The 27,661-nt window shown below is 58.1% G+C and overlaps 3 protein-coding genes across 4 annotated transcripts; all 3 read left to right on the top strand.

Annotated features, from left to right (window-relative positions):
• The first annotated feature begins 78 nt into the window (after nt 1–78).
• On the top strand, nt 79–9,751 carry NDUFA13 (NADH:ubiquinone oxidoreductase subunit A13). Its single transcript, XM_084883240.1, has 5 exons — nt 79–230; nt 6,768–6,846; nt 8,210–8,281; nt 9,338–9,407; nt 9,573–9,751. Exons 1-5 carry the CDS (start codon nt 137–139, stop codon nt 9,690–9,692), a joined length of 435 nt encoding a protein of 144 aa, XP_084739366.1. The 5' UTR covers nt 79–136; the 3' UTR covers nt 9,693–9,751.
• Nucleotides 9,752–9,886: 135 nt separating this feature from the next.
• YJEFN3 (YjeF N-terminal domain containing 3) lies at nt 9,887–18,190 on the top strand. Of its 2 annotated transcripts, none has more exons than XM_084883237.1 (6): nt 9,887–10,410; nt 14,533–14,641; nt 15,976–16,086; nt 16,333–16,446; nt 16,527–16,686; nt 17,954–18,190. In XM_084883237.1, the coding sequence occupies exons 1-6, from the start codon at nt 10,112–10,114 to the stop codon at nt 18,157–18,159; spliced, it is 999 nt and encodes a 332-aa protein (XP_084739363.1). In that variant the 5' UTR covers nt 9,887–10,111; the 3' UTR covers nt 18,160–18,190. The 2 variants fall into 2 exon arrangements, with proteins under 2 accessions (XP_084739363.1, XP_084739364.1); XM_084883238.1 differs by having other exon boundaries at nt 16,527–16,677.
• A 567-nt stretch (nt 18,191–18,757) lies between these two features.
• CILP2 (cartilage intermediate layer protein 2) lies at nt 18,758–27,040 on the top strand. Its single transcript, XM_084883231.1, has 8 exons — nt 18,758–18,836; nt 19,717–19,815; nt 20,607–20,879; nt 21,518–21,673; nt 22,967–23,245; nt 23,535–23,634; nt 23,835–23,992; nt 24,186–27,040. Exons 1-8 carry the CDS (start codon nt 18,773–18,775, stop codon nt 26,474–26,476), a joined length of 3,420 nt encoding a protein of 1,139 aa, XP_084739357.1. The 5' UTR covers nt 18,758–18,772; the 3' UTR covers nt 26,477–27,040.
• The last annotated feature ends 621 nt before the right edge of the window (nt 27,041–27,661 follow it).

Consider the following 27,661-nt stretch of genomic DNA (forward strand, 5'->3'; position numbering starts at 1 on the left):
AGGATCGCTACACTAAGCGTCCTGGGTTCCCCGGCCCCACCCGGGACCTGCGCGACAGCTTCCGCCACACTCATCATGGCGGCGATCCCCGGCTACGTCACTTCCGCCCGCGACCGGAAGTGCAAAGCACCGGAACATGGCGGCCTCGAAGGTGAAGCAGGACATGCCCCCTCCTGGGGGCTACGGCCCCATCGACTACAAACGGAACCTTCCGCGTCGGGGACTGTCGGGTCAGTGTCCGTCTGCGCGCTGGTGTCAGGGTCCGGGCCTCCTGAGCGCCGCAGCGGGGTGAGGAGAGGCGGAGTCTGAGTCTATAGGTAGCGTCAGTGGTAACATTAACGATAACTCATTTGTCGAGCGATTATTAATCCCTTTAATTTCTTCTCCTAACAGCCCAGAAGTCGGTCCTGTTAATTATTTCCTTTTCACAGTAGGTTAAATTGAGGTCAGTTTTAGCCTGAACCCTTAGCTCTCGGCCACGCTTCCATTTTACAGGTGCAGAAACCGAGGCCCGAGGGAGGCTGCGACCTAACCTTCAGGGCCACCCCGAAAGAAGCTGGGTTCAAAACCCGGAACACCGAAGGGATTTAAAAGATGTTCTTTGTGGTGGTTCCTCACTGGTGCTCCTCACTTGTAGAATATCCCAGGAATATATATATTCTTAAGTTTTTCAAACGTTTTACGTAGCATTTTAAAATTCGAGATTGGCCAGTGGTGGTTGAGCAGTCGACCTATTAACCAGGAGGTCACAGTTCCTGGTCAGGGCACATGCCTGGGTTGCGCTGGTCCCCAGTGTGGGGTGTTCAGGAGGCAGCCAGTGAATGATTCTCTGTCATCATTGATATCATTGATACTTCTGTCTCTCTCCCTCTCCCTTCCTCTCTGAAATCAATAAAAATATATTTTTTTAAAATTTTGTTCTTGGGTTCACCACAGAAAAAGTAAGAGAGAAAGTAAAAGATGCACATACTTCACACCTAGGATTAACAAAGAAATTTAAAACAAATGTATTGTGAATACATTAAAATCTGCATATGGCCCTAGCTGGTTTGGCTCAATGAAGAGTCCCAGGTTCGATTCCAGGCAAGGACACATGTCCAGGTTGGGGCTCGATCCCAGTATGGGGCATGCAGCAGGCAGCCAGTCAATGATTATCTCTCATCACTGATGTTTCTATTTATCTCCCTTCCTCTGAAATTAATAAAGATAATATTTTAAGTGCATATTATGCTTTAATAAAGTCATAGGCCTAGTAAATAATAATAATAATAATAATTCTGATGGTAGAAAAGTTGTCTATTGAAAATTCAAGTCCTTCCCCTTCCCTTCTTGTCTTTTTTGTATCCCAGAACAAAGGTTGGCAAACTTTTTCTATAAAGAGCCAGATAAATATTTTATGCTTTATTGGCCAGATTGTCTCTATCCACTGTCCACTGCTGCTGCTTTTTTTTTATTTTAACAGTTGTTTACAAATCTAAAAGTGGCCATACAAAAACAGGTTAAAGATAGATTTGACACCAAATGGGCACTCAACTCATCCTAGAGCACGTTGAATGAATCTGAGTCATAACAGCCAGGCCAGTGCACCCCTCAGGTATGCTACGTAAGGTCTGTTTACATTATGCTCCTGTGTGACCAGCCCTTGGGTCTCCTTGGGCCCTCCTCACTTGGCATCTTTTTTTCTTTTTACCTGCAAACACACCCTTTATACCTTTATACTGGTCCTCTTCCTGTTCATAGTGCAGCGGGCTCTAAATGCCATTGCCTGTAGTTGGGTCTCCAAATCACATCCCTTTTACATGACTTTCGTTGTAACACATGCAAACCCACCCCAGTATTTGCTGGCTGCAGAGGTGTGAGAAAGATACTCCTTCCGTTGGTGTGGTCTTTGCTTAGCTCTTTTTTTTTTTTTTTTTTTAAATATATATTTTGTTGATTTTTTACAGAGAGGAAAGGAGAGGGATTGAGAGTTAGAAACATCGATGAGAGAGAATCATCAATCAGCTGCCTCCTGCACCCTCCCTACTGGTTATGTGCCCGCAACCCAGGTACACGCCCTTGACTGGAACCGACCCGGGACCCTTCAGTCCGCAGGCCAACGCTCTATCCACTGAGCCAAACCGGTTTCAGCTTTGCTTAAGCTCTTGCATTCATTCATTAACTATTTGTTGAGTGTGCACACGGCTGCGGGCCTTGTCTTGAATTCACTGTCATATCACTCCTGACCTTCCTGTTGTAGTGAGTGGAGGGGCCTGGGCTAGCCAAGACCTGCTTTAGCTGGGGCGGGCCTGGGTGACCCTCTCCGAGCAGGAGTTCCTCAGAAGGATGGAACAGCGAGTGCAAAGACCCTGTGCTCTGTCCTGTACCCCACCCTCATCCTCTGTTGTCATGGGCCTCCTCCAGCCTTGCCTCCTTTGAGCCTGGCACTGTGGCCTCAAGCCTGGCCCCTCTTTCCCTGGACCACTCACCACCAGAGTCCCAGAGCATGCCAAGCTGGCTCAAGCTACCTTCAATCCCTGCTGCTCCTAAAGTGACACTACCCCTCTACTCCCACAACCCTCATCTCTCACCCAGCTCCTCGCTCCACCACCTCCTGTGCCCAGTATGTGGCTCCTTTTTTTCTTGTGTCTTTAACATTTGTATTGAGATTTCATACCATGTAGTTACCTGTTTTGTGTTCACAGATCGCAGATATTTAGTCTACTTGCAGTTGTGTAACTATCACCATGGTCTAAATTTAAAACACTTTAATCACTCCCAAAAGAAACCCCATACCTACTAGCAGTCACTCCCCCGTCTCCCCCCAGCCCCTGACAACCACTAATCTGCTTTCTGTCTTTATGGATTTGCCTCTTCTGGACATTTCATATTAATGGAATCATTCACAATGTACCTTTTGTGTCTGGTGTCTTTCAGCATGGTGTGTTTTTTGGGGGGAGGGGGAGACTGGGGTAGCTGCACAACTCAGGGCCTCAGGAGAGGCCAGAGCTCAGAAAGGGGTCCCCCCACTCTCCCTCCCCCTGCAGTCTCTCAGCCGAGCTCTCAGCATGGTGTTTTTAATGTTCATGTAGCATGTGTCAGTGCTTCATTCCTTGTATGGGTGAGTAAATAGTCTTGTATGATGGGCCACATTTGCGAATCCTTTCCCCCTGGAGGCACTCTTCAGCTGTTTCTACCTTTCTCCGGAGTGAGCAGTGCTGCTATGAACATGTGTCTAAAAGTGTCTATGTGGCATATGTCCCATTTCTCTTAGGTGAAATTTCACCTGGGAATGTCATTGCTGGGTTATGATAACTCCACATTTAACATTTTGAGGAACTACCAAACTAGTTTCCACTTTGGCTATACCATTTTATGTTCCCATCTGCAGCATCTGGGAGTTCAAATTTCTTCACATCTGGACACTATTATTCTTTTGAATCTCACCATTCCAGGTGGTATGAGGTGGTATCTTATGGTTTTAATTTGCATTTCCTTGGTGACTAATAGTATTGAGCATCTTTCTTGTGTTTATTGGCATTTGTATAGCTTTCTTAGAGAAGTGTCTAAATCATTTACACATTTTAAAATTGGATTATTCACCCTGACCCATTTGGCTCAATGGATAGAGTGTTGGCCTGTGGACTGAAAGGTCTCAGGTTCAATTCCTATCAAGGTCATATATCTGGGATGCAAGCACATCCCCAGTAGAAGGTGTGCAGGGGGCAGCTGATCGATGTTTCTCTCTCATCGATGTTTCTAACTCTATCCCTCTCCTTTCCTCTCTGTAAAAAAAAATATATTTTTTTATATTGGGTTACTCATCTTTTTATCATTATGTTTTTTTATATAAATATATTTTTGCTGATTTCTACTTGTAGTTGTGTAATTATCAAGTAGAGGGGAAGGAAGAGGAGAGAGAGATAGAAATATCAATGATACATGCCCTATATTGGGGATTGAGCCCTGACTCCTGACCCCTGATCCCTGACCAGGAATCAAACCGTAACCTCCTGGTTCATAGGTCAATGCTCAACCACTGAGCATGCTGGGCTATCATTGAGATTTAACAGTTCTTTATATATTTTGGATACCATTCCTTTATCAGATATATGATTTGCAAATACCTCCTCCCATTCTGTGGGTTGCCTTTTCAGCTCAGTGGTCTCATTTGCAGCACACAAGTTTTTTTATTTTTTTATTTCAGTGAAGTCCAGTTCATCAACTTTTTTCTTCTGTCTCTTGTGCTTCTGGTGTTTTATCTAAGAAATCATTGTCTCATCCAAGGTTACAGAGACTGACTCCTGTTTTCTGAGGTTTATAATTTTAGCTTTTTACATCGAGGTCTTTGATCAATTTTGAGTTCATTTTTTTGTGTGGATGGGAGTGGAAGGAGCACACTGTTATTTTGGATGTGGCTATCCAATTGTCCAATTTGCTGAAAAGCCTGTTCTTTCCCCATTGAGTTGACTTGGCACCCTTGGACAAATTCAATTGACCATAAATGTGAGGGTTTATTTCTGGATTCTCAGCTCTTTGCCAGCGATATACATGTCTGTCCTGATGCCAGTGCCACGCTATTCAGTACACCCAGCTGTGTGAGAAGTTTTGAAATTGTGAAGTGTGAGTCCTCATATTTTGTTCTTCTTTTTCGGAATTGTTTTGTTTATTCTGGTCCCTTGCATTTCCATTTGAATTTCACGATCTGCTAGTCAGTTTCTGTCAGATTGTGGGGGATGGGTTGAGATCCTAATGAGGCCTGTGTTGAATCTACCTCATTTTGGAGAGTGCTGCCATCTGAACAAAACGTTAGATTAAGTTCTGATCCATAAGCACAGGATGTGTTTCCATTTATTTAAGTCTTGGTTACCCATGGTCCACACACCCTTCTGGGCATGCCCCTCCTTGGCCTTTCCCGTCATACTGGCCGCTCCAGAAGCACAGACATCACCTGCCCGGGGCCTGGGGCCTGGGCCTTGTAGCCTTAGTGAGGAAGAGATGAGTTAGAGCTGCATCATCGTAAAGGCATCCTGGAATTTATCACACACTTGGGTGCCAGATGTGATGGCAAAGGATTTCACAGAGACCGTCTAGGTCAGTTCCCTGGGGTGGGGTCAGAAGGGGAGGCCTCTGGGCCTCTCTGCAGCTATTAAAAAGAATGAGGCAGCTCTGGTGAAACTCCCTACACTGGTGGCCAACCATTGTGTGTGCTGGGAGGGGTCTTGTCTCTAGACAGCGGTCGCCAACCGGTGGTCCATGGCCCACTGGTGGTCGTGAGGTCCGAAAGTTTGCCGACCGCTGCTCTGACGTGCCTCGCTGACCTGAGCCGGTGTTTTTACCACGCTGAACTGAGGGTGGAAATATGGAGCCAGTTTATCATGTAGCTCCAGGTCCAGCAGAGGTGCCGATGAGCCTTATGACCCAGCTGATGTGAAAAAGACAGACACACACCCCTCGCTGCTCCCCATGAGGCCCAGGGAGCTGCATCACCCTTTGTTGACTAGTCCTTTAGGTGTTGACTGGAGATTGACCGAGCTGAGCTTGTCCATTTGTCACAGCAACCTGGAGGCCTGGCCAGAGAAGAGACCAGGCTTGAAGGATGAGGGGGTGCAGGGCTAGCCAGGCCCCAGGTGTCTGGGATTCCCTGAAGACCCCAGCAAGCCCACTACCTGTCAGTCAGGGTTACAGTGAATGTCTGCTGGAGCTCAGTAATATTCATGGCGGCCTGTTCCCCTGGGATTGGACAGGGAGTGGGTGTCTACCCTGCCAGGCCAGGAGCAGCACCCAGGAGGCCGGGGGTGGGGGGTGGCAACCCCTGAAGGGCACAGCCTGCCTCTGACAGCCTCGCATAGGGTCCTCCCTGCGTTCATCAGGTAGGCCCTGTGAGCAGCATGCAAGGAGGTGGCCCAGGCATGGGAGCTACCTTGGAGCTGGAACCTCGCCATGGGCGTCAGCTATCCTTGAGGGGCCGGCTGGCTGACTGGGAACCAAGCAACCTCCAGCAGGATTGCGCTGCCAGGGCCATCTATAATAATAATCTATAGTAATAAAAGCGTAATATGCTAATTATTACCGAGGACAACTTTTCGGATGAAGCTGGGGCTGCGAGGGAAGCCTGGATCCTGAGTGCCAGAGGGAAGCCGGGGCCGGCAGCGGGGGGAGGAAGGCCTACTCTTGCATGAATTTCCTATATCTGCCTCTAGTCCAGGGGTCCTCAAACTTTTTAAAGTGGGGGCCAGATCACGGTCCCTCAGAGAGCTGGAGGGCCGGACTATATGAACTACTAATTCCTACTGTAACACCTCGGCTGCGCTCACTGCCCAAAAAACCTGGCGGGCAGGATCAGACTCCTCTGCGGGCCGCATGTGGCCCGCGGGCCATAGTTTGAAGACCCCTGCTAGTCCAACCATAAACATCTAGACCTTTGAGTCCTCCTGCTGTCCCTGCCAATACCTTCCAGAAACCCCAGCGTGGGGGCAGAGGTGGTGCTGCCGCCAGTCTTGTCGATGAGAGAGAAGCTGAGGCTTCTTTGGCGTCCCCTGCCTGCAGAGGACAAACGTGACAGAAGAGGGGGTGTCCCTGGAAGCGGGCCAGTGGGCACTCCACAGAGAAAAAAAATAGTCTGAAGAAATGCAAGCCATCTCTGGGCGGGGTCAGGGCATCTCACCTGCTCCATCGTCTGCAGTTCTGGGGTTGTTTGTACAGCGAGCGGACATGCTTCGTGAGAAGAAATGACCCGGTGGCCTATTCTGCATGCAGATGCTGAGCTGGCACTCCTCTCCCCACAGGCTACAGCTTGTTCGCTCTGGGCATTGGGACCATGCTGTTTGGGCACTGGAGCATGATGAAGTGGAATCGTGAGCGCAGGTAGGCCCCGTGCAGGTGAGGGTGGGCCCGTGCCTGTGGGCTTGGTATACACTGGGCCCCTCACCAACCCCGCGGGGTCTCGGGGACGCAGCAAATCCATTTTTGGGTTTTACCCTTAATGACTGACTAGTAAGCAAAGAGCTTGCCTCCAGGTGTTCACCAGGCATCCCTTCAGCCTCTGCCACTGGGGACTCAAGGTGTCCAGGTAGTCATGGCAACCAGGCAATGATGATATAAGGCAGGGGTCTTCAAACTACGGCCCGCGGGCCACATGCGGCCCGCAGAGGAGTCTGATCCGGCTCGCCAGGTTCTTTGGGCAGTGAGCGTAGCCGAGGTGTTATAGTAGGAATTAGTAGTTCATATAGTCCGGCCCTCCAGCTCTCTGAGGGACCGTGATCTGGCCCCCACTTTAAAAAGTTTGAGGACCCCTGATATAAGGGCATGGAAAGCAGATCATGCAAGACAGTGGCCACGCCAGCCATGCAGGGCCTGAGGGACCAAGGCCTACAATGGCCTCATTTCAGACTCCAGCCACCTCTGAGCGCATCTGCTTCCCTGCCATGTGGCTCCTTGTCATAGGCCTCTGACTGGCTGGGCTCCTCCACCCGATCCCACCTATGTCATGTCCTTAGCGTCCCCCACTCGGCCAGGAGTCTCTGAGGATGGTGCTAGAGAAGGCTCAGCTCATGGAGGGTGCTCCACACTACTGAGTACACCCGGGAGCACCTGACGGGTGCTGGATGCGAGGGCCCCCGGTGAGACCAGGCCCAGCCCCCTAGGGGGACACAGTAGTGACCACAGTGTGGCTGTGCTGGGGCGGTAGCCTGGGGAATAGGGCCAGCAGAGGGGTTGAAGTTCATCTACCCCTTCCTTGTCCTCTGTCAGATTTGTGGTGATGAGGGGGATATGGCAGAGGCCACTCCCTGGGACACAGTGGGGCCCACTCTCCCCACCCCCTGGCACAGACATGGCTGGGCTGGGAAGGTGCTGGAGAGCAGGGGGAAGAAAGGAACGCCCTGGTGTTATCCTGAGATGAAGGGGACATGGTTTTATAAGGCCCAGAGCCCCGTGATGAGCACTTCCCTTTCTTCTCTGCAATTACAGACTTGGGCTATTTTTAGGATTAAAAAAAAAAAGTTTTGTAACTGAAAAGAAAGTGTGAAGCCAGCAGTCTTGTGGACAGTGCCTGCACTAGCATCTCGGGTTCCTGGAGGACGGAGCCTAGTGCCCAAGCTCTATGCTGCTTGCTCGCCCCTCCCCAACCACCATCCTTTGTAGGGTGGGGAGGGGTCTAGGCCACATCGTCCACCTCCCTCTCTGCCCACCCTAATCTGATCCAAGTGTTGGTTTTGGGGTTTCACAGGCGCTTGCAGATCGAGGACTTTGAGGCCCGCATCGCACTGATGCCGCTGTTGCAGGCAGAGAAGGACCGAAGGTGGGACCGCCAGGGTCAGGAGGTCATAGGCCTGAGTGCCCAGCTTGGCAGTTCGGGGACACAGCCAAATGCACATGGGGGCTGGCAGCTGCATCTTTGGAGAGGGCCTAGACAAGGGGAGACCAAGGGGAGGACGGGAAGGTTTTCTGCAAGAAGGGAGTGTTGGGGCTGGGGGCGGAGAAGAGTAAGAGTTTGCCAGGGAGCCAGGCCGACGTGGTTCAGTGGCTGAGCGTCTACCAGGAGGTCACTGGTTCAATTCCCTGTCAGGGCATATGCCCGGGTTGTGGGCTTGATCCCCAGTGTGGGGCGTGCAGGAGGCACCGAAAGATGATTTCTCTCATCATTGATGTTTCTCTCCTCCCTTCCTCTCTGAAATTAATCCTATATAATAAAAGCCTAATATGCAAATCTGAATGGTGGAACAACCAGTCGATATGACATGCAATGATCACCAGGGGGCAGACGCTCAACGCAGGAGCTGATTCTTGCCTGCAGGCCCCAGGCCAGCCAAGGCGGGTGCCCGCGGGAGTCCCTCCCCACCCCAGTCGCACTGCTGGTTGCCCTGCAGATCAGCCCTGATTGCCGGCCAGGCCTAGGGATCCTACCCATGCATGAATTTTGTGCATGGGGCCTCTACTACAGTGTTTGGCAAACTGCGGCTCGCAAGCCACATGCGGCTCTTTGGCCCCTTGAGTGTGGCTCTTCCACAAAATACAGTGCAATTGAAACTTCGTGGCCCATGTGCAGAAGTCAGTTTTCAACCTGGGCGAGTCTATTTTGAAGAAGTGGTTCTAACGCTGAGCCACACTCAAGGGGCCAGAGAGCCGCATGTGGCTCGCGAGCCGTGGTTTGCCACCACTGCTCTATTAAAAATATATATTAAAAAAAAAAAAAAAAAAGTTTGCCAGGGTGAGGAAAGAAAGGAGGTCAGTGTGTGCAGGGTTGGAAGTGGCAGGAGATGATTGGAGGGAGTGGGTAGGGGGTCTGGTAGGTGCATTCGGCAGGGGTCCCTTGGGGTACTCAGGCCTGTCCCCACCTCCCACTCCATCCTTACAGGATCCTGCAGATGCTTCGGGAGAACCTGGAGGAGGAGGCTGTCATCATGAAGGATGTGCCTGACTGGAAGGTGGGTCCCTGTAGGGAGGGAAGGGTCTAGGCCGCTGCAGAAGTGCAGCCTTCCACAGAAAACCTCTTTGAAGCCGAGAGAGGCCGTGGGTGCTGGGAGTGGGGTGAGGAAGGCGGCAGCTTCTGACGCAGTGGCCAGTACCCACCTGCCCCGCTTTCCCCTCAGGTGGGCGAGTCTGTGTTCCACACAAAGCGCTGGGTGCCCCCGGTAATGGGTGAGCTGTACGGACTGCGCACGAATGAGGAGATTGTCAACGCCACCTATGGCTTCGTCTGGTACACGTAGGAAATGCCGCCGGACCTCGCCCCCGCCCATGGAGTGAATAAATGTTCTGGAGACCTGCCTGCCTGTGTCCCGAGGACTGAGTGACTGGGGGAGGAGGGCACCCCTGGGTCACACACCTTGTGGGGACTCGGGGGCTAGACCTGGACATTCAGCAGAAAACGCCAAGCTGGGTGACGGTAAAAAACACACTGCCAGCCCTGGATTCCGAAGCATGCCTTGACTGCCCTACCTCTTGTAATTCTGCTTGAGGGCAGCCCACCCCTCCAGGGATGGATAGGGGCTGGAGAGGAGCAATGGCAGGGGGCAGAGGCGTGTCCCCATACTCCCAGGCCAGGACCCCATAGCAGGTGTGGCCAGCCCATCGCCACCCACTTCTGCCGCCCCCCAACCCCCACCCCAGACTTCGTTTCCTTGCCAGTATGGACACCTGGGCGTCCTTACATCCCGCCAGCTGCTGTGCTTCTGCCACAAAAGAGTTAAGTCCGCTTGCGACCAGTGGCCTAGCAAAGCGCCTTCACACGCCTCTTGATTGGCGGGCGGGGGTGGGCGGGGCCTGTCGGGGCTGCGCTTTAAAAACAGCCTGCCCGGCCCCGCTGCCCGCTGCCCGCACAGCCCCGCTGCCCGCACAGCCCCGCTGCCCGCACTGGCTCGCCGTGGCCATGATTGGGGCGGCCGGCCGAGACCCCGCGGAGGCGCCCGAGGCTCGGCGTTTCCTCAGGTCAGCCGGGAAAGGGATGCCGGGACTCTGAGGAAGGGACATGGTCCAGAGGGATAATGGGGGAAGGAGCATGTCTGGGAGGGGACGGGAAGGGGGCGATCCAAGGCCCACCCGCATTTCCCTGGAGACAGCCTGCCGCTTCCCGCCTTTGACCACAGTCGCAGCAAACCCGCTCCGTGAATCATTCATCAGCACTGCTGCTCCCTCCTCCATAACCTTTCCCCCACCCGGCCCACCTCCCCTTTCCATGTCCCAGCTACCCTGGAGCCCCATCTCAACCCCCTCAGCTCCTCAAATGCTCACACGCCCCCATGGCGATCCACCTGCAGTACCACCTTGTCTGGACAAGGGAACCGGTCTGGGAGGGAAGCCACTGCCTGAGCCAGGGCCAGGGCGGGTTTTGAACACCTGGGCCACTTGTCGGGGGTCTGGAGTCAGCAGCCATGGCAGTCTCACGCCTTGCTCTGAGTCAACCTGTGTGACATGGGACACCAAGCAGGGCTGGAGAAAACCAGATTCATGTCACAGGAGTCTGCCCACTGTCTGAACAGCTTCTCTCAGCGCTGATATTGTTCGATGTCCAGATTCTGGCTGCTATCCAGATTCAGCTTAAACTCCTAGCCCATCCCAGGCAGGGGCAGATGAATGTTCCAGAAACAAGCAATGGCCTCATCTGGCACAGGGGACAGTGATGGGGCTCTGTGGCTCGGGTGTGTGTAGAACCCAGTGAACGGGGAGAGGAGGCAATGAGGTTAGAGACATAATGGGGCTTGTATATATGATGATAAATATGAATATTTTCTGAATACTGGGGAGCCTTAAAGAAGGTTTGCAACAGGGCATGACATGATCTGGTATTCAAATTTCCAAAGCCCCCGTGTTAGTTGGTGTGGAGTTGGGAGGGGGGGGGGGCATGGGACTGCTGTTGGCAGCCTGGTGGGCAGTAATGGCAGGCTGGTGAGAAGAGGCATGAGGGTGGTGAGGGCGGAGAGAAGCAGACAGACGCGAGAGAGCACAGGGAGGATCTGGCATGGTCATCCTGGCCTCGTGGTTTTACCTCCAAAGGAGCCCCCTCCAGCCTGGCTGGTGGGCTCAGTGATTGAGCATCAACCTCTACCGGAGATCACAGTTCCATTCCCAGTGTGGTGGGTATAGGAGGCAGCCGATCAATGATTCTCATCATTAATGTTTCTTTCTATCTCTCCTTCATTCCTCTCTGAAATAAATAAAAATATATTGAAAGAAAGAAAGAAGAAACCAATGTTTTTTTAAAAAACAAACAAACAAACAGAAAAACACAAAGAGCCCCCTCCTGGAAGCGTTTGGAAGTGTTAGGCCCAGTTCCCTTCAGGGCTGGTGGGGAAATCCTGGGCCTCGAAGCCCTTCTCATCTGGGAAGCTGGTTGGGGGACAAGAGGTACTCATAACTGAGGTGCCTCTCCCTACCGCTGGTCCCACCTGGCTCAGCCCTGATTCCCACTCACACCCTATCCACAGCCTAGAGTCCCTCTTCGTATGGACTCCCCATTATCACTCCAATGACCAGTTAGGCAGGAAGACAATTTTCCAAGTGGTGATGAGATCAAAGCTTTGGGACAGAGGGAGAAGACAATGAGTGGATGATCCTCCATCCTTCTCATCCTTCCCTTCTCCGACTCCCCTGTGAGGGCTGCAGGCAGACCTGTCCCAAGATGAAGGTGGGGAAATTAGCCACGTTCCCGAACACCCTTCCCGGGAGCTGAGCTGGCCTTCCATGCTAGGGGTGGGGGAGGGGTGGGTTTGCTCTCAGCCCCACCCTGAGCTCCTTTTTCCACCTGGTACTTCACCCTCATCTGACATTGGCTGAGGACAAGTTAGGGGTTGAATCTGGCTCTGATTGCTGCGGTCTCAGGGCATGTAACCGCCCTGCCCTCAGCCTTCATCTCCCCATCTATGTGGGCCCCCAAAGCATGTATTCTGTTTCTCTCACTGCTCCAGCCACACTGGTCTCTTCTGTCCCTCGAACCTGCCAAGCTCTCCCACCAAGAGGCCTTGGCCCTTGCTGTCCTTGCCACCTGGATTATCTACCAGAGTGCTCCAGGCCAGCTCCTCCAAGAAGGCTTCCCTGACTCCCCATCCCACATAGTCCTCATTTCCCACCTCTGCCCCGCCTGCTGCTCCGCCTGATCACACCGCAGAATTGGCGGGAAGGTTGCGGTTTTCCTACTCACAGAATTGAAGGAGGAAATCTAGGATTCATCCCAAACTTCTGCTATATGTAGAGCTTCCTCTGCTGCTTTTTAAAAAAATATATATTTTATTGATTTTTTACAGAGAGGAAGAGAGAGGGATAAAGAGTTAGAAACATTGATGAGAGAGAATAATCAATCAGCTGCCTCTTGCACACCCCCCACTGGGGATGTGCCCCCAACCAAGGTACATGCCCTTGACTGGAATAGAACCCGGGATCCTTCAGTCCGTAGGCCGAAGCTCTATCCACTGAGCCAAACCGGTTTCGGCTCCTCTGCTGCTTTGTTCATACTCTGTTCGTGGCTCTGAAGACAGACACCAAAGGTGGAAGTCCCTGTTTCCCCATTCCTCTGGCATGACCCTGGGCAACCCACTTGGCTTCTCTGAGTTGTTCTTCCAACTCTCTGGGCCTGGTTCTATTATTATTATTATTATTATTATTATTATTATTATTGCATGTGCTTTTTATTTTTCTTATTCTTTTAGATCAATGTTTTTATTGGTTTCAGAGAGGGACAGAGAGTTTGGAACATCAATGATGAGAGAGAATCATTGATTGACTGCCTCCTGCACTCCCCCTCCTGGGGATCGAGCTTGCAACCAAGCCATGTGCCCTTGACTGGAATTGAACCTAGGACCCTTCAGTCCACAGGTGGAGGCTCTACCCACTGAGCAAACTGGGAGGACCCTAGTTCTATTATTGTGTTTATTATTATCCTCTCTAGGATCTGCTGAACTGGGGGTAGATGCTACTCCCCAGCACGAAGGTCCTGCCAACTGCCCAACCCCTGATTCTGGAGCGAGGGACACCTGATCTTCAAAGCCAGCTCTCCCTCTGCAACTACCAAGTCCAGGCCCTTTGGAAGGCCTTTAAGCAAGGGCCAGTCAGCTTGGTCCCTGCTGTTAGAAGTGCCCAACACTTGGTTTAACACTCTGCTATCACCATCTTGAAATTTTAAAAATATATATATTGTATTGATTTTTTACAGACAGGAAGGGAGAGGGTTAGAGAGTTAGATACATCGATGAGAGAGAAACATTGATCAGTTGCCTCCTGCACACCCCCTACTGGTACATACCTTTGACAGGAACCAAGGTACATGCCCTTGACCAGAATCGAACCTGGGACCCTTCAGTCTGCAGGCCAACGCCCTATCCACTGAGCCAAACCGGTTAAGGCATTGAAATTCTTAATTTTTGAACAAGGGCACTACATTTGCATTTTGAATTGGCCCTCAAAATTAATCGAGCCCATCCCGCCTTCGCTTTTGCAGAGGAATCAAGGGTTGGAAAGACGAACTAGACCCCAGTCACTCCAGTAAGCCAACTCCGTAGTAGAGCTTTGTCTCAAGCGAGTTGGCTCCATCTCCCTAGGCACAATTATTTGAGTTTTACAACTAACTTTGAAGAGGGTCACACCCCACCTCCCTAAGTGAGTTGCCAAAGCCTCTGCAGCCTTCACACACCTCCCTCAGCACCCCGCCCCCCGCCCCCAGTCCAGTCAGCCCGCTCCAGTGACTTCCTCTGCCTGAATCCACGCATCGCCCCCATAAGGCTCCATGCCTCCTTCTGGGTTTCTCCCACCTTGGGGCTGGGGTCCTCTGGGTGGGGCTCAGTCTCCCACGTTTAGGAAGAACAGAAGCAACATGCGCCACCATGTGCTTCCTCGACCACCAGAGGGCGCTAGCGCACCAGGTTTCGGTTCAAACTGGCTGCCTGCCTGGTTTCCATTCAATCGAATGGGGAAACAGATTGGGGGTTTGGGGGGGAGGGGGAGGTGCGCGGTGGCATCAGAGACTGGCTCGGGACGTTGGTGGAACATTTCTGACTCCATCTGAGCCTCTGTCTCCATCGCTCTGAGTCTCTAAGCCTCTCTCCCAACTCTGTCCCCCAGCACGGAGGAGGCAGCGGCTCTGGAACGGGAGCTGCTGGAGGATTATCGTTTTGGGCGGCAGCAGCTGGTGGAGTTATGTGGCCATGCTAGTGCTGTGGCTGTGACCAAGGTACCTAACCCCGCCCCTTGACCTTGACCCCAGCCAGATGGCCCAGGGATTGGGAAGCATAGCTGTGGCTCTGGGGCAAACACTTGAGGTGTCTGCAACGAACTGGCAAATAATAGCAACGATGACACTACTATCGGGTGCTTTGCCCCATGTTACCTCTGAACAGGAGTAATAAACTGACACCAGGTAATAAACATAAACGCCTTAGGAAAATGCCCAACAGTCAGGGTTCCAGTATGTCATCCTTCTCCTCTTCCTCCCCTTTTTCTCTTATTGCCACTGTATATTTTTTAAAACTCAACATTTTTCTCTATGTGAACTCAATTTTTTTTAAAAAATGTTTTTATTTCCAAACGAAACATATCCTGAGTGAGGTGCCCAAAAGAGAAAGAAATGGAGAAAATCTAAGCCACAGAAGCAAAGCCAGTGCAGTAAACTCGTCCCGTTTCTGCCCTGAATTTGGGCATTCAGAAGCCCCTTCATCTTAGCCAGCCAGCAGTGTCACCCTCCCTGACTCTGCTGTTACGGGCTGCAGGCATGGTCAGTGTCAGTCAGGACCTCAGACCTTGGGGAGGAAACTAAAAAGTGCAATAATTTCCCCTCTGTATGGTTGGAGATTAGAGGATGGCCAGGCCCTGTGGAGTCAGGGAGAGGCCCCGTGAGACCGTCAGAGCATCTACGTAATAGAGGCAAACCGAGGCTGGGAGAGGAGAGGGGGCCGGGGTGAGAGAGCCAGGGGAGGCTGGGACTCTAACACCAGCATGTTTAACTGCTGTATTGAAGAGAGGAAGAGAGAGGGATGTACAGGCCCACAAAGACAGAGTCTGAGAGAGAGAGAGACTGAGACAAGGAGAAAGAGACTAGACGGAGAGACGCGGAGAGAGTCTGAGAGCTACAGAGAGACAGGGAGATGAAGATAGGCCAGTGGAGAGAGACGGGGGAGAGAGACAGGGCACAGCAGGTTGGAAAAGTACCTCCCCAACTGTGGGGCCTCTGGGAGGCCTGGAAAATGGGAGGGGGAGGGGAAGCCACCGCAGTGGAAAAAGGTGGAAGAATGTCTGCAACTCAGGCCGAGAATAAACAAACCACAGTCCGGGCGCTCGGGCTCTCGATGGTGGCTGGAGACACGCTTTCCTGTTCTGGCCTGGCGGATCCTGAGGCCAGGACTCCGCGTCTCCAAGGAGGAAACCGAGGCCCCAAGTGGCCCGGCCCCTCACCCCTATTGCTTCCAAGCCCAAGCCTCGGTCTTTCCTCTACCTGGGGCCTCCGTTTCCCTCCTGATCCAGGAGGAAGTGCGAGCTCTGTGCCTTTGCCTTTGCTGTGCCCCCTCCCAGGTGTTCCCCTTGCCTGCTCTCTCCCGGAAGCAGAAGACGGTGCTGGTGGTGTGCGGACCCGAGCAGAACGGGGCGGTAGGGCTGGTCTGTGCCCGGCACCTGCGGGTGTTTGTGAGTAGCAAGGACCCCCTTGATCCCCCAGGGGTGCCCCCATTCTGTCCCTGCAGAAGTCACATCCTCTTCTTGGTGGTGATCCAGGGGAACATTGAGACTGGACAAGTCACAGAATATGCCCAGTGCTTGTCCCGGGTACTGCTGCCTGGTGCCAGGGCTGGAGGCTTGGCAGAGCCTGTAAAAGCTTGGGCAGCCCCCATACTGACCCTTTCCTGCCCCCTCCTCCGCCCTCCCCCTCCCCAGGAGTATGAACCCACCATCTTCTACCCCACACGTTCCCTGGACCCGCTGCACCAGGATCTGACCACCCAGTGTGAGAAGATGGACATCCCCTTCCTGTCCTATCTGCCCACAGAGGTCAGCACTCCTGGGCAACTATAAGGGGCAGGTGGGGGGTGGTGCCCCAAGACTGCCCCTCACCTTGCCTTCCCTCCCAGGTCCAGCTCATCAACGATGCCTACGGGCTGGTGGTGGATGCTGTGCTGGGCCCCGGCGTGGAGCCCCGGGAGGCCGGGGGCCCCTGCACGCGTGCGCTGGCCACCCTCAAGCTGCTCTCCATCCCCCTCGTGAGCCTGGACATCCCCTCAGGCACGCCAGGTGGAGGGCGGTGCATCAGGGCCTGGGGGACCTGGAGAGGGGGGCTGTTCTCCAGCTTTCGTTTCCCGGTTGGTCTGCCTACTCGGAGCCTCCGTTTCCTCGGGGATGGATGGTGCACCCTGGGGATGGCAGAGGGCCATGCCCATCCCTCAGGTGGGGAACACTGAAGTCGTTGCCCTGGTGACCCTGCATCCCCTCTCGCCACACTCAGCCCAACGTGCCCGGTGCCCACCCCGGCCCGTCACCAGGCAGACGTGAGCTCACCCAGCAGAGGCCTCGCCCGTCCTGGCCGCCGCCCTGTGCCTGGTGGAGCCATTAGGCCACGGCGGACGGAACAAACAGCCGCCGGCCAGCCGGACCCTTCACGGGGTGGCCGGACTCAGAGGGACATTCCCTGGCTTACGAGACCTCGGGCCCTCTCAGCGGGGAGCTGAGGAGCAGGGATGGGGTGGGGGTGGCTAGGAGGAGGCGGGCTGCCTGGTGTGAGGGTGGAGGTGGGGTCCCAGAAGGGATGATTACAGTCAGAGGGGAGAAGCTTTGAGTGAGTGGCTCCAGACTCCAGTCAGAGGCAGGAGAGGAGGCAAAGCCCCTCGTCCGAAGGTGGAAGGTCATTTGGGAGGTGGCACAGGCCTCGAGCCAATGAGTGAGGTGGTGTGGGCCCACCAAGGAAAAAGGCAAGACAGAGCGGGAGGGAGAGGCAGAGGAGTCAGATCCGGGGAAGAGCGCTGGGCAGAGGGAGGAGGATCAATGCTCCAGGTGGGGGTGGGGGGAGGCACTTCCTGTCAGAGGCAAGAGCCTGGGGCCAGGTCAGACAGGAGAGGCTTGCTGGTGGATGGGGGAAAGTCTGGTCAGAAAGTGGAGGCTGGCTGGGAAGTCTGGGTGGAAAGAGGTTCTAGTCCGAGCCGGGAAGCTCAGGATTGACAGGAAGGGACGTATGGGGACAGACAGACGCCAGGAGAGGCCTGGGCTGACCAGGAAAGGGCAGCAGGTGGAAATGGTGCCCTCTGAAGGCAGAGGCTGACTCCCATGGAGGAGGAAGACCGGGTAGCAGGGTGGGAGGAGGGGCAGAGAAGGATGAGGGCTCTGGCCGGAGGGGGAGGGAAAACCTCTCCAACGAGGGAAAGCGGCTGATCTGAGGGTGGAGGCTCAGTCCTCTGGGGAGGCAGGTCTGATGGAGACTCGCCATCAGAAAGCAGAAGCTGGGACTCTCCTCGGAGGGCGTGCACCCTTCCCAGCTCCCTCCCTCCCCCCCTCCTCACCCCCTCAGGCTGGGACGCGGAGACCGGCGCGGCCTCGGAGGACGGCCTGCGGCCCGACGTGCTGGTGTCCCTGGGGGCGCCCAAGCGCTGCGCCGGCCGCTTCTCCGGGCGCCACCACTTCGTGGCGGGCAGGTTCGTGCCCGACGACGTGCGCCGCAAGTTCGCGCTGCGCCTGCCCGGCTACGCGGGCACCGACTGCGTGGCCGCGCTGTGACCCGGAGGCGCCAATAAACAGACCCACCACCCGGCCTGGCTCCTCTGTGCGCCGTGGGGGGGACCGGGGGAGGGGGCGGCCCAGGCGGGAGGGGGAAGGGCAGGCGGAGAGCGGGACTTCCCGCCGGCCCCGAAGAGGGGAGATTCTGGGACTGGCAGCCTGCTCCGAGGGCTTAAGGCCATAGGATCGAAGTTGGACACCAAGGAGGGTTTCTGGCCTCCTGAAGCGTGGAGGTTGGGGAGCTTCAGGCCGGACTCCAAGACGCACTTTCCCACAGCAGCCTGGGACCCAGCGTGGGGAATGGAGGGTGGAGGGAGGAACCTCCAGCGGCGACAGGGGGCCGCGGGCCATCCTGAAGGCGGAGGCACCGCCGAGCGCACCGAGGGGGCGACCCAGAGAGGGGGCTCACACGACGCACTCCGGGCGCAGCGGCTGGGCCGGGGAGGGAGGGGTTTGGGTGGGCGGGGCCTACGAGAGGCGTGGTCTTGTCGGGGAGGGCGGGGCCTGCTGTCGGGTCCCGCCCCCACCTTCAGCCCCTGCGGCTGCCAGACCCGCGGGAGTCCGACCCGAGCGCGCGGTGCAGCCCGGAGCCTCCCGGACTCTCGGACCGGCCATGGCATCCCTGCCGCCGCTGCTCTGCCTCTGTGTCGCCGCCGCGCACCTGGCGGGGGCCCGAGGTGAGGCGTCCCCTGTCCCCAGCCCAAGCCCCACGGGCGCCTGGCCGCCTGGCCGTGGGCCTGGCATGCCCCCCGCTCGTCTGGAGAGAGAACCCAGGGACCCTCGCTTCCCCACCCGGGGGTGGGGGCGTGAGAGGGCACCGGGGAGACGAGCCCAGGGCCGCCTGGGCGAGAAACAGACCTGCCTTCCCCACTTTCCTCTAAGAGCCGGCGGGGCACGCGGAATGGGGAACTTGAGGCTTTGCTGGGTTCCCGGGGACCGCGGGGTTCCCATCTCAACCTCAGCCCCAGCGTCTGGACCCTGGATCCTCCGGCCCTGGCCTCTCTTACCTCACGCCTCCCCCTTCCACACACTCCCATTCAGAAAAGGAAGTCTCATCCCTGGAACGCTCAGAGGGGGAACTTGGGCCCATTGAGACTGAGGCTTCAAGAGGGAAGGGACTTGTCTGAGGTCATTGCCCAGCCCAACTCGGGGCCAGAGAAGCCAGGCTCAGTTCCAAAGACCTCCTGCTGGCAGCACGGCCCCCAGTGCAGATGGAAGGTCGAGTGAGGGAGCGACTTACAACGGGCAAACGCACAAAGGGGAATGAATGCAGCTGGACCCGGAGCAGCACACGTCTAGGGGGAGAACTTGGTCTGGGGAGGAGGGTGGACAGACTTCCAAGGCCTGTGGACTTAGGGCTTTGGGTCAGAGGAGGATTCCTGGAGGGCGGGGTGCTGCAGTCCTTGGGGTCAGCGAGAGCTGGGCTCTGGCTTCTAAAAGCCTCGGTGTTCTCCCCTGTGAAATGGGGGTGCTCATGGCAGCACCTTGCCTAAGGAGAGCTCACAGGGATTCCCGTCCACGTTCCTCCCTGCCTCCCACTCCCCATCACTTCCACAGGCGCTACCCTCATTGAGGAGCCCACGGAGACCACGTGGGGCCTCGAAGGCCCAGCGCTGCCCCCTGGCCAGCCCTCACCAGCCCTGGAGGACTGGGAAGGTGAGTTGGCCGGGGCCCACGTCCTGGCTCTGCTGTGGACGGTTGTGTGAGCTCTGGCTGGTGGGGACGTGTGAGGTGGGGACACAAGCTGGGTGAAGAGCCCAGTACCATTCTGGACATGACAACCCCTGGATGTGGTGCCCCCAGGAGGTCTGTTTGAAGAGCAGGGAGGTGAGAGTCCAGGTGTTGGTCAAGGAGGAAACGGAAGAGGGACGGTGATAGGATGGTAGGACCACCTGCCCAGGCCATACAGGAGAGCAGGGGTTCTGGAACCTGGGTCTCTAGTTCTCAGGCCAGGAACGTTCCATTGGATTGCTCTTGAGCCAGAAAAGGATTCTAGGGGGTTGATATGGGAGGCCAGACCCTTCCCACCTGTGGTTGGTTGACCTAGGCAGTGAGCAAGGTCCCCGCTGGCACTAACAAGGAGCTGCCAGGCAGTGGAAAGCGACAGCTAAGGCTGGTGTCAGGCAGGCCTCGCCAGTGGCCTTCCTGTCTCTCCTCAAGTGCCCGGAATGCTGAGGGTGAGGGCTGGTGAGACAGTGGCAAGATCTCTGTGCGCACTGATGCACCAGCTCCGGCACTGGGCAACCTTCCCGTGACCCCTTCCCAGCTCCCGCTGCTTTGGAGGCTCTGGGTCAGGGTGGGGCCAAGCATGGGATGGGCCAGCCCAGCGCTCCCTGGGGTGGGAGGGAGGGGAGGACTCCCGCTTAGACAGCCCGCGAGGCCCCGTAGCTCGCAGGTGGGGCCCGGCTAGGCTTCGGCCCGGGTCCAAGTGCCTATGGTGCCCACAGAGGCCAGCGAGTGGACATCCTGGTTCAACGTGGATCACCCGGGCGGCGAGGGCGACTTCGAGAGCCTGGCCGCCATCCGCTTCTACTACGGGCCGGCGCGCGTGTGCCCGCGGCCGCTGGCGCTGGAGGCGCGCACCACGGACTGGGCCCTGCCGGCCGCGGTGGGCGAGCGCGTGCACCTGAACCCCGCGCGCGGCTTCTGGTGCCTCAACCGCGAGCAGCCGCGCGGCCGCCGCTGCTCCAACTACCACGTGCGCTTCCGCTGCCCGCTGGGTGAGGGCGGGGCCAGGGAGGGGCGGGGCCTGCGGGAGGGGGCGGGGTGACGCGGGGTGGGCAGGCCTGGGGGGGTCCCCAAGGTGAGTGGGGCCCGATTGGCGGGTTTTGGGGTCCTTGTGGCTAGGGAGAGGCGGGACCTTTGGCAGCAGGGCCCTCGCACAGGGCAGGACCTGGTGGTGAGGGCGGGGCTTCCGAAGGGAGAGGCTGGGTGTAGCTTGGGTCCCAGGTCAGGGGCAGGAAGGGGCCCCAAGGAGCACGTCTCCCTCCCGCTGCCCTCATTCGTCCAGCTCCGTTCTGTCTGGGAGTGTTTTGAGCCCAAAATGTGTTTGAGACGCAGGTGGCACAGCAGGTTAACCTCGAGGAGGGCGGGAGGGAGGGGAGGGGGAGGGGGAGGTACCTCAACTGCACCTTGGACGGTGCACCTACGGTAAGGTGACCAGACATCCTGCTTTTGGCGGGACAGTCCCGATTTTTAACAATTTGTCCCGCGTCCCGGGCAGGCCTTCTGTTCGGAGGGCTGCCCTTGGATGCACGTGGCGGGGGAGCCTTCCCGTCCCACAGTGTCAGCAGGTGTCCAAGAGGCAGTCCCCGGGGTGGGCGGCCGCCTGACCCTCCCCCCCCCGCCCTCCCTGCAGAGGCCGCGTGGGGAGCGTGGGGCCCGTGGGGTCCCTGTTCGGGTAGCTGCGGGCCAGGTCGTCGTCTGCGCCGCCGCCGCTGCCCCAGCCCCACTGGGGATGCCTGTCCCGGGCGCCCCCTGGAGGCGCAGAAGTGCGTGCGGCCTCGCTGTCCAGGTAGGAGGGGCGGGGCCGGAAGTGGGACGAACCTAGAAGGGAGGGGCTTGTTTGGTGGAGCCTGGTGGGCGGGGCCTGTATTGAATGGGCGGGGCCTGTATTGAATGGGCGAGGCCTGTATTGAATGGGCGGGGCCTGGAAGAGCAGGGCCTGGACGGCCCAGACTTGGGCCCAGACTTGGTTCACAGGAGATGGCCCTTCCTTGCCTTTTGGGCTCCTCCTCGAGGACCATTGGTGAGTGTGTGCAGGTGAACATCCCCCTGGGTGGCGTTCAGGCCTGGGTCCATCTGAGGGGGCGCTTCCCCTGTGTGCATGGCCGAGTGTGGGGATGTCCCAGTGGACACGGACACACACACAGAAGTATTTGGGGTCTACACTAAGGTGGCCAGACAGCCTGCTTTTTAACAATTTGTCCCACGTCCCGCGGGACAAATTGTTACCTAGAACCGGTTTGGCTCAGTGGATAGAGCGTCTGTCTAGGCCTCTAGGGACTGAAAGGTCCCAGGTTAGATTCCTGTCAAGGGCATGTACCTTGGTTGCAGGCACATGTACCTTGGTTGCAGGAGGCAGCTGATCAATGTCTCTCTCATCGATGTTTCTAATTATCCCTCTCTCTTCCTCTCTGTGAAAAACCAATAAAATATGTTTAAAAATAAATAAATAAAAAAGTGCTGCAGGACGCGGGACAAATCGTTAAAAATCGGGACGTCTGGTCACCTTAGTCTACACACGCGGCATCCGCGGCCCCTGCCGTCCCATATGCCCACACGGGCACGTGCTCACACCCTGGCAGACACGATACTCAGGCCTTCCCAGAGCCAGACACCAGGCCAGCCAGGAGGCGACTGGAAATTCCGATCCGGCCTGGGCTTCCCAAACACGGTCTGGAGGCTGTGCCGGCGGCAGAGCCCGCGGCCGGGTGGGGGAGCGTGATGGCCAATGGGGCGGTGGGGTCCCCACCCTGCCCGCCTGGCTCTGCCCTGAAGTTTCCAGTGGAATTTTCCATTTTGTGGAGAAACCGCGGCGTTGGGCGGGGAGGGAGATCTTCTGGGCTCAAGACCCAGCCCCTTGCCGGGCCCCCAGCCCCCGCCTGGACATTTCCTCTCCTGCTGGAAGGATCCTCTTGGTGCTGTGAGCGTTACCTCTCCTGCTCCCTCCCAGGGCGTCTTCCTCTCCCCTCTGCACCTCAGACCCCTCCCCCTGTCCGGCCCTGACCACTCAGCCTCCCCTTCACACTAGGGGCACCTTTGCTGGGTAGGCCCTTCTGCCCCTCTGCCTCCCTGTGTCCTCCAGGGTGCAGCCCCAAAACGTGTGGATGCCCCAGTCACATCCTGCTGGGCTCAGTGGTCACTCCATCCGGCCGGCCGCTACCAGGGGCCAAGGTCTCCCTGAGAGACTGGCCTGGCACTGTGGCCACCAGCGATGCCCACGGAACCTTCCGGATGCCTGGAGTCTGTGCCAGCAGCCAGACCAACATCAGTGCCCAGATGGATGGCTTCTCTGCTGGTACGGCCCAGGCCCAGGCCAACAGCTCCCTGTCTGCCGTGGTCACTATTGTTCTTGAGAAGTTAGGTAAGTGCCTTGTGGCAAGGGGAGTCAAGAAGCTGGAAGTTCTGGGGGACTCCAAGCCCTTGGGATTGGGGCGGTGTGATAAATCAAGGTTTCAGGGGGAAGGAGTGAGGTGTGGTGCGGTCATTGGAGGCGGGGTGAGACAGAGTTACAGAGAAGGATTTAGATGGGACATTGTGTTGAGCAGAGATGGGGGTTCAGGGCATCCCTAGAAGGAGAGGGTAGACCCTACTCTTGGGAAGTGTCGTTGGGAGGAGTTGGGATGGGGCAGTGTCCTGACCTTTGCCCTCAGAGAAGCCCCACCTGGTGAAGCACCCCGAGTCCCGAGTGCGAGAGGCAGGCCAGAATGTGACCTTCTGCTGCAAAGCCTCAGGCACCAAGAAATACTCCTGGTGAGTGTCCTGCCCCGCCCGGGCTCCAGGCCCCGGGCCAGCTGTGGTCTTGGATCGGATTGCTCATGGTATCTGGGGCCTCCGAGACCTGGGGGGAGCGGTTCTGCATCCTCCGGGGGCTGTGTTCTTGGGGTGGGGGCTGGAGGATGGAGGCCCACACCTGTGCCAAGGGCCCCATGGTGTTCCCACCCGCCACCCAGGTTTCACAACGGGACCCTGCTGGACAGGCGAGAGCTCAGGTACGGGGCCCACCTGGAGCTGCGGGGGCTGCGTCCGGACCAGGCGGGCGCCTACCACTGCAAGGCGTGGAATGAGGCGGGCCCGGTGCTCTCCGGAACCGCCGAGCTCACCGTGCTTGGTGAGCACCCGCCCCCTCCCCCAGCAAGTCCTAGCTCAACCTCAAGTGCAGTCCCCCCGGCAAACGGATTTTGGACTTTGCTGAGTCTGACCGCAAGCCCCCACTGACGCCCTGACCCCAGTCCATGCCCTGACCCTTGGCCTCCAAAGGAGTCCTCCCCTTCCCCTGATCCGGCTGGTCTCTTGCTCTCCAGCTCCGGGACAGCCGGCCTGCGACCCCCAGCCTCGGGAGCACCTGATCAAACTGCCCGACCACTGCGGTCAGCCGGGCCGCGGGCCTGCCTACCTGGACGTGGGCCTCTGCCCGGACACCCTCTGCCCCGGCCCCGCGGGCTCCGGCCCCAGGTGCGGGGACGCGGCCTCCCGCTGCTGCTCCGTGCGCCGCCTGGAGAGCAGGGAGATCCACTGCTCCGGCTACGCCCTCCCGGTCAAGGTGGTGGCGGAGTGCGGCTGCCAGAAGTGCCTGCCCCCCCGCGGGCTGGTCCGGGGCCGCGTGGTGGCCGCCGACACGGGGGAGCCCCTGCGGTTTGCCCGGATCCTGCTGGGCCCCGAGCCCATCGGCTTCACCTCCTACCAGGGCGACTTCACCATCGAGGTGCCCCGCGCCACCCAGCGCCTGGTGGTGACGTTCGTGGAGCCCAGCGGCGACTTCATGGACACCGTCAGGGTCCTGCCCTTTGACCCTCGGGGCGCCGGTGTGTACCACGAGGTCAAGGCCATGCGGAAGAAAGCCCCCGTCCTCCTAGATGCCAGCCAGAGCAACACGCTCCCGCTGGGGGAGCTGCAGGACGAGGCTCCCCTGGGCGAGCTGGTCCTCCCAGCGGGGGCCTTCCGCAGGGCCGATGGAGAGCCCTATTGGGGGGCCGTGGAGGCCCGGGTGACCTTCGTGGATCCCCGAGACCTGGCCTCGGCGGCCGCCGCCCCCAGCGACCTGCGCTTCGCGGACAGCGACGGGGAGCTGGCGCCGCTGCGCACCTACGGCATGTTCGCCGTGGACCTGCGGGCCGCGGGCGCCGCCGAGCAGCTGCAGGCCGGGCCGCTGGCCGTGCGCGTGGCCGCCGGCCAGATCCGCATGGCGGGCCACGCCGAGGCCCTCAAGCTCTGGTCCCTGAACCCGGACACGGGCCTGTGGGAGGAGGAGGGCGGCTTCCAGCGAGAGGCGCCGGCGGGGCCCCGGGTGCGCCGGGAGGAGCGCGCCTTCCTCGTGGGCAACGTGGAGGTCCGCGAGCGGCGCCTGTTCAACCTGGACGTGCCGGAGCGCCGCCGCTGCTTCGTGAAGGTGCGCGCCTACGCCAGCGACAAGTTCGCGGCCGGCGAGCAGGTGGAGGGCGTGGTGGTCTCGCTGGTCAACCTGGAGCCGGCGCCGGGCTTCTCCGCCAACCCGCGCGCCTGGGGCCGCTTCGACAGCGCGGTCACCGGGCCCAACGGCGCCTGCCTGCCCGCCTTCTGCGACGCCGACCGGCCCGACGCCTACACCGCGCTGCTGACCGCGACGCTGGGCGGCGAGGAGCTGGAGCCGCCGCCGTCCCGGCCGCGCCCCCTGCCGGCCGCCGTGGGCGTGGCGCAGCCCTACCTGGACCGGCTGGGCTACCGCCGCACCGACCACGACGACCCCGCCCTGAAGCGCAACGGCTTCCGCATCAACCTCGCCAAGCCCCGGCCCGGCCACCCCGCCGAGGCCAAGGGCCCCGTGTACCCGTGGCGCAGCCTGCGCGAGTGCCAGGAGGCCCCGGTGACCGCCAGCCACTTCCGCTTCGCCCGCATGGAGGCCGACAAGTACGAGTACAACGTGGTCCCGTTCCGGGAGGGCGCGCCGGCCTCCTGGACCGGGGACCTCCTGGCCTGGTGGCCCAACCCGCAGGCGTTCCGGGCCTGCTTCCTCAAGGTGAAGGTGCAGGGCCCGCAGGAGTACATGATCCGCTCCCACAACGTGGGAGGCAGCCACCCGCGCACCCAGGGCCAGCTCTACGGGCTGCGGGACGCCCGCAGCGTCAGGGACCCCCAGCGCCCCGGCACGTCTGCCGCCTGCGTGGAGTTCAAGTGCAGCGGGATGCTGTTCGACCAGCGGCAGGTGGACCGGACGCTGGTGACCGTGACGCCCCAGGGCAGCTGTCGCCGCGTGGCCGTCAACGGGCTCCTGCAGGACTACTTGGCCCGGCACCCGCCTCCCGCCCCCGCCGACGACCCGGCCGCCTTCGCCATGCTGGCCCCGCTGGACCCCCTGGGTCACAACTACGGCGTCTACACGGTCACTGACCAGAGCCCCAGGCTGGCGAAGGAGATCGCCATTGGCCGCTGCTTCGACGGCTCCTCCGACGGCTTCTCCAGGGAGATGAAGGCTGACGCGGGCACAGCGGTCACATTCCAGTGCCGGGAGCCGGCGGCTGGTCGGCCCAGCCTCTTCCAGAGGCTGCTGGAGTCCCCAGCAACAGCGCTCGGTGACATCCGCCGGGAGATGAGCGAGGTGGCCCGGGCCCAGGCCTGAGCTGAGGGTCTCCTCCGTACCCTCCGAGGCAGGGCCCGGCCGTGACCTGGGCCCCGTCCTTGCCCCTCTGCCTTGCTCCGGACTTCTCCGTCCCTGGGGAGTCTCGCCCCCTTCCCCAGATGCCCACTGCTCAGAAGTCAGAGTCGGGTGCAATGGAGGAAACGGCAAGGAGGTGATGATGGCGGGAAAAATGTAAAATGGAGCTTGAGTTCGTCCTGACCGTGGGAGCCAGCGTCCCGGAGACCGTCAAGGCTGGAGGGAACGGCTCACGGATCACATGCTCTGATTTCAATTATATTTTAACTCTGATTTCCAATATTCTGTCCGTTGGGATTTCTGGCCTTAGGTCTTAGGTCTTTGTGTCACTGAACAGGGTGCTTTACTGGGTGCTCTGCCTCACGCTTTGTTCTGGGGGTTATTTATTGAATCAAAGCCTGCGGGGTTGGTCATGGGGCGGGTGTGGGGAGTCCAGGCCCAAGGAAGGTCTGGGAAAGGGGCTTCTTGGTTCTGGGGCTGGGGGGCACAGTTCTCATGTTTGGTGCTTAGAGACCCTCAGGGGGTTGAGGCAGGAAATCAATTAAAGATGTGCTTCATTTCCAACTCGTGGTGTCGGTCTCGGGGAGCAAAGGATGGATGGAGGCTGCGGCTGCCAGACCCAGACATGCTTGGCAGAAACGTGTCCCCAGTACACACGGACATTCATGTGCAAACAGCCCAGGTGCCCCCACAGGCCCTGGATGTGCCTGTCATAGGCATGTGCCCCCCCCCCCCTGCACCCCCCAGGATGAGGCATGCAGAGTGTGTCTGAGACACGTGCGTGCAGAGCTGACTGGTGAGTGGCCGGAACCTGCCCTGACCGCTGGACACAGTAGTAGCTGCCGCCCTGGCCTCCTTGGTGCCTGGCTGTGTGCCTGCGGCTGCCGTGGGCAGGGAGCGGCCCTGACAGGGCTGCGTGCCCCGGTGGTTGGAATGGAAGCCACCGTGGATTTCCTAAACCGAGGCCACAGCCGTCCTGCCCCAGGCCCCACCCTTGCCCAAGTGGTATCTGGGCTGTCCAGGGCCCTGGTCCTGGACTCTCTGACCCCCCTGGGACCCTCAGTCTGGAGGTGGCAGAACCATCACTTGCTCTCATTCTGTCCTCCTGGCACTCCATGGGACAGGCACTGTTCTGACCACACCCCCAGT

The sequence above is a fragment of the Pipistrellus hanaki genome (genome assembly GCF_964339955.1).
Source record: "Pipistrellus hanaki genome assembly, chromosome: 5".
Taxonomy (NCBI): Eukaryota; Metazoa; Chordata; class Mammalia; order Chiroptera; family Vespertilionidae; genus Pipistrellus; species Pipistrellus hanaki.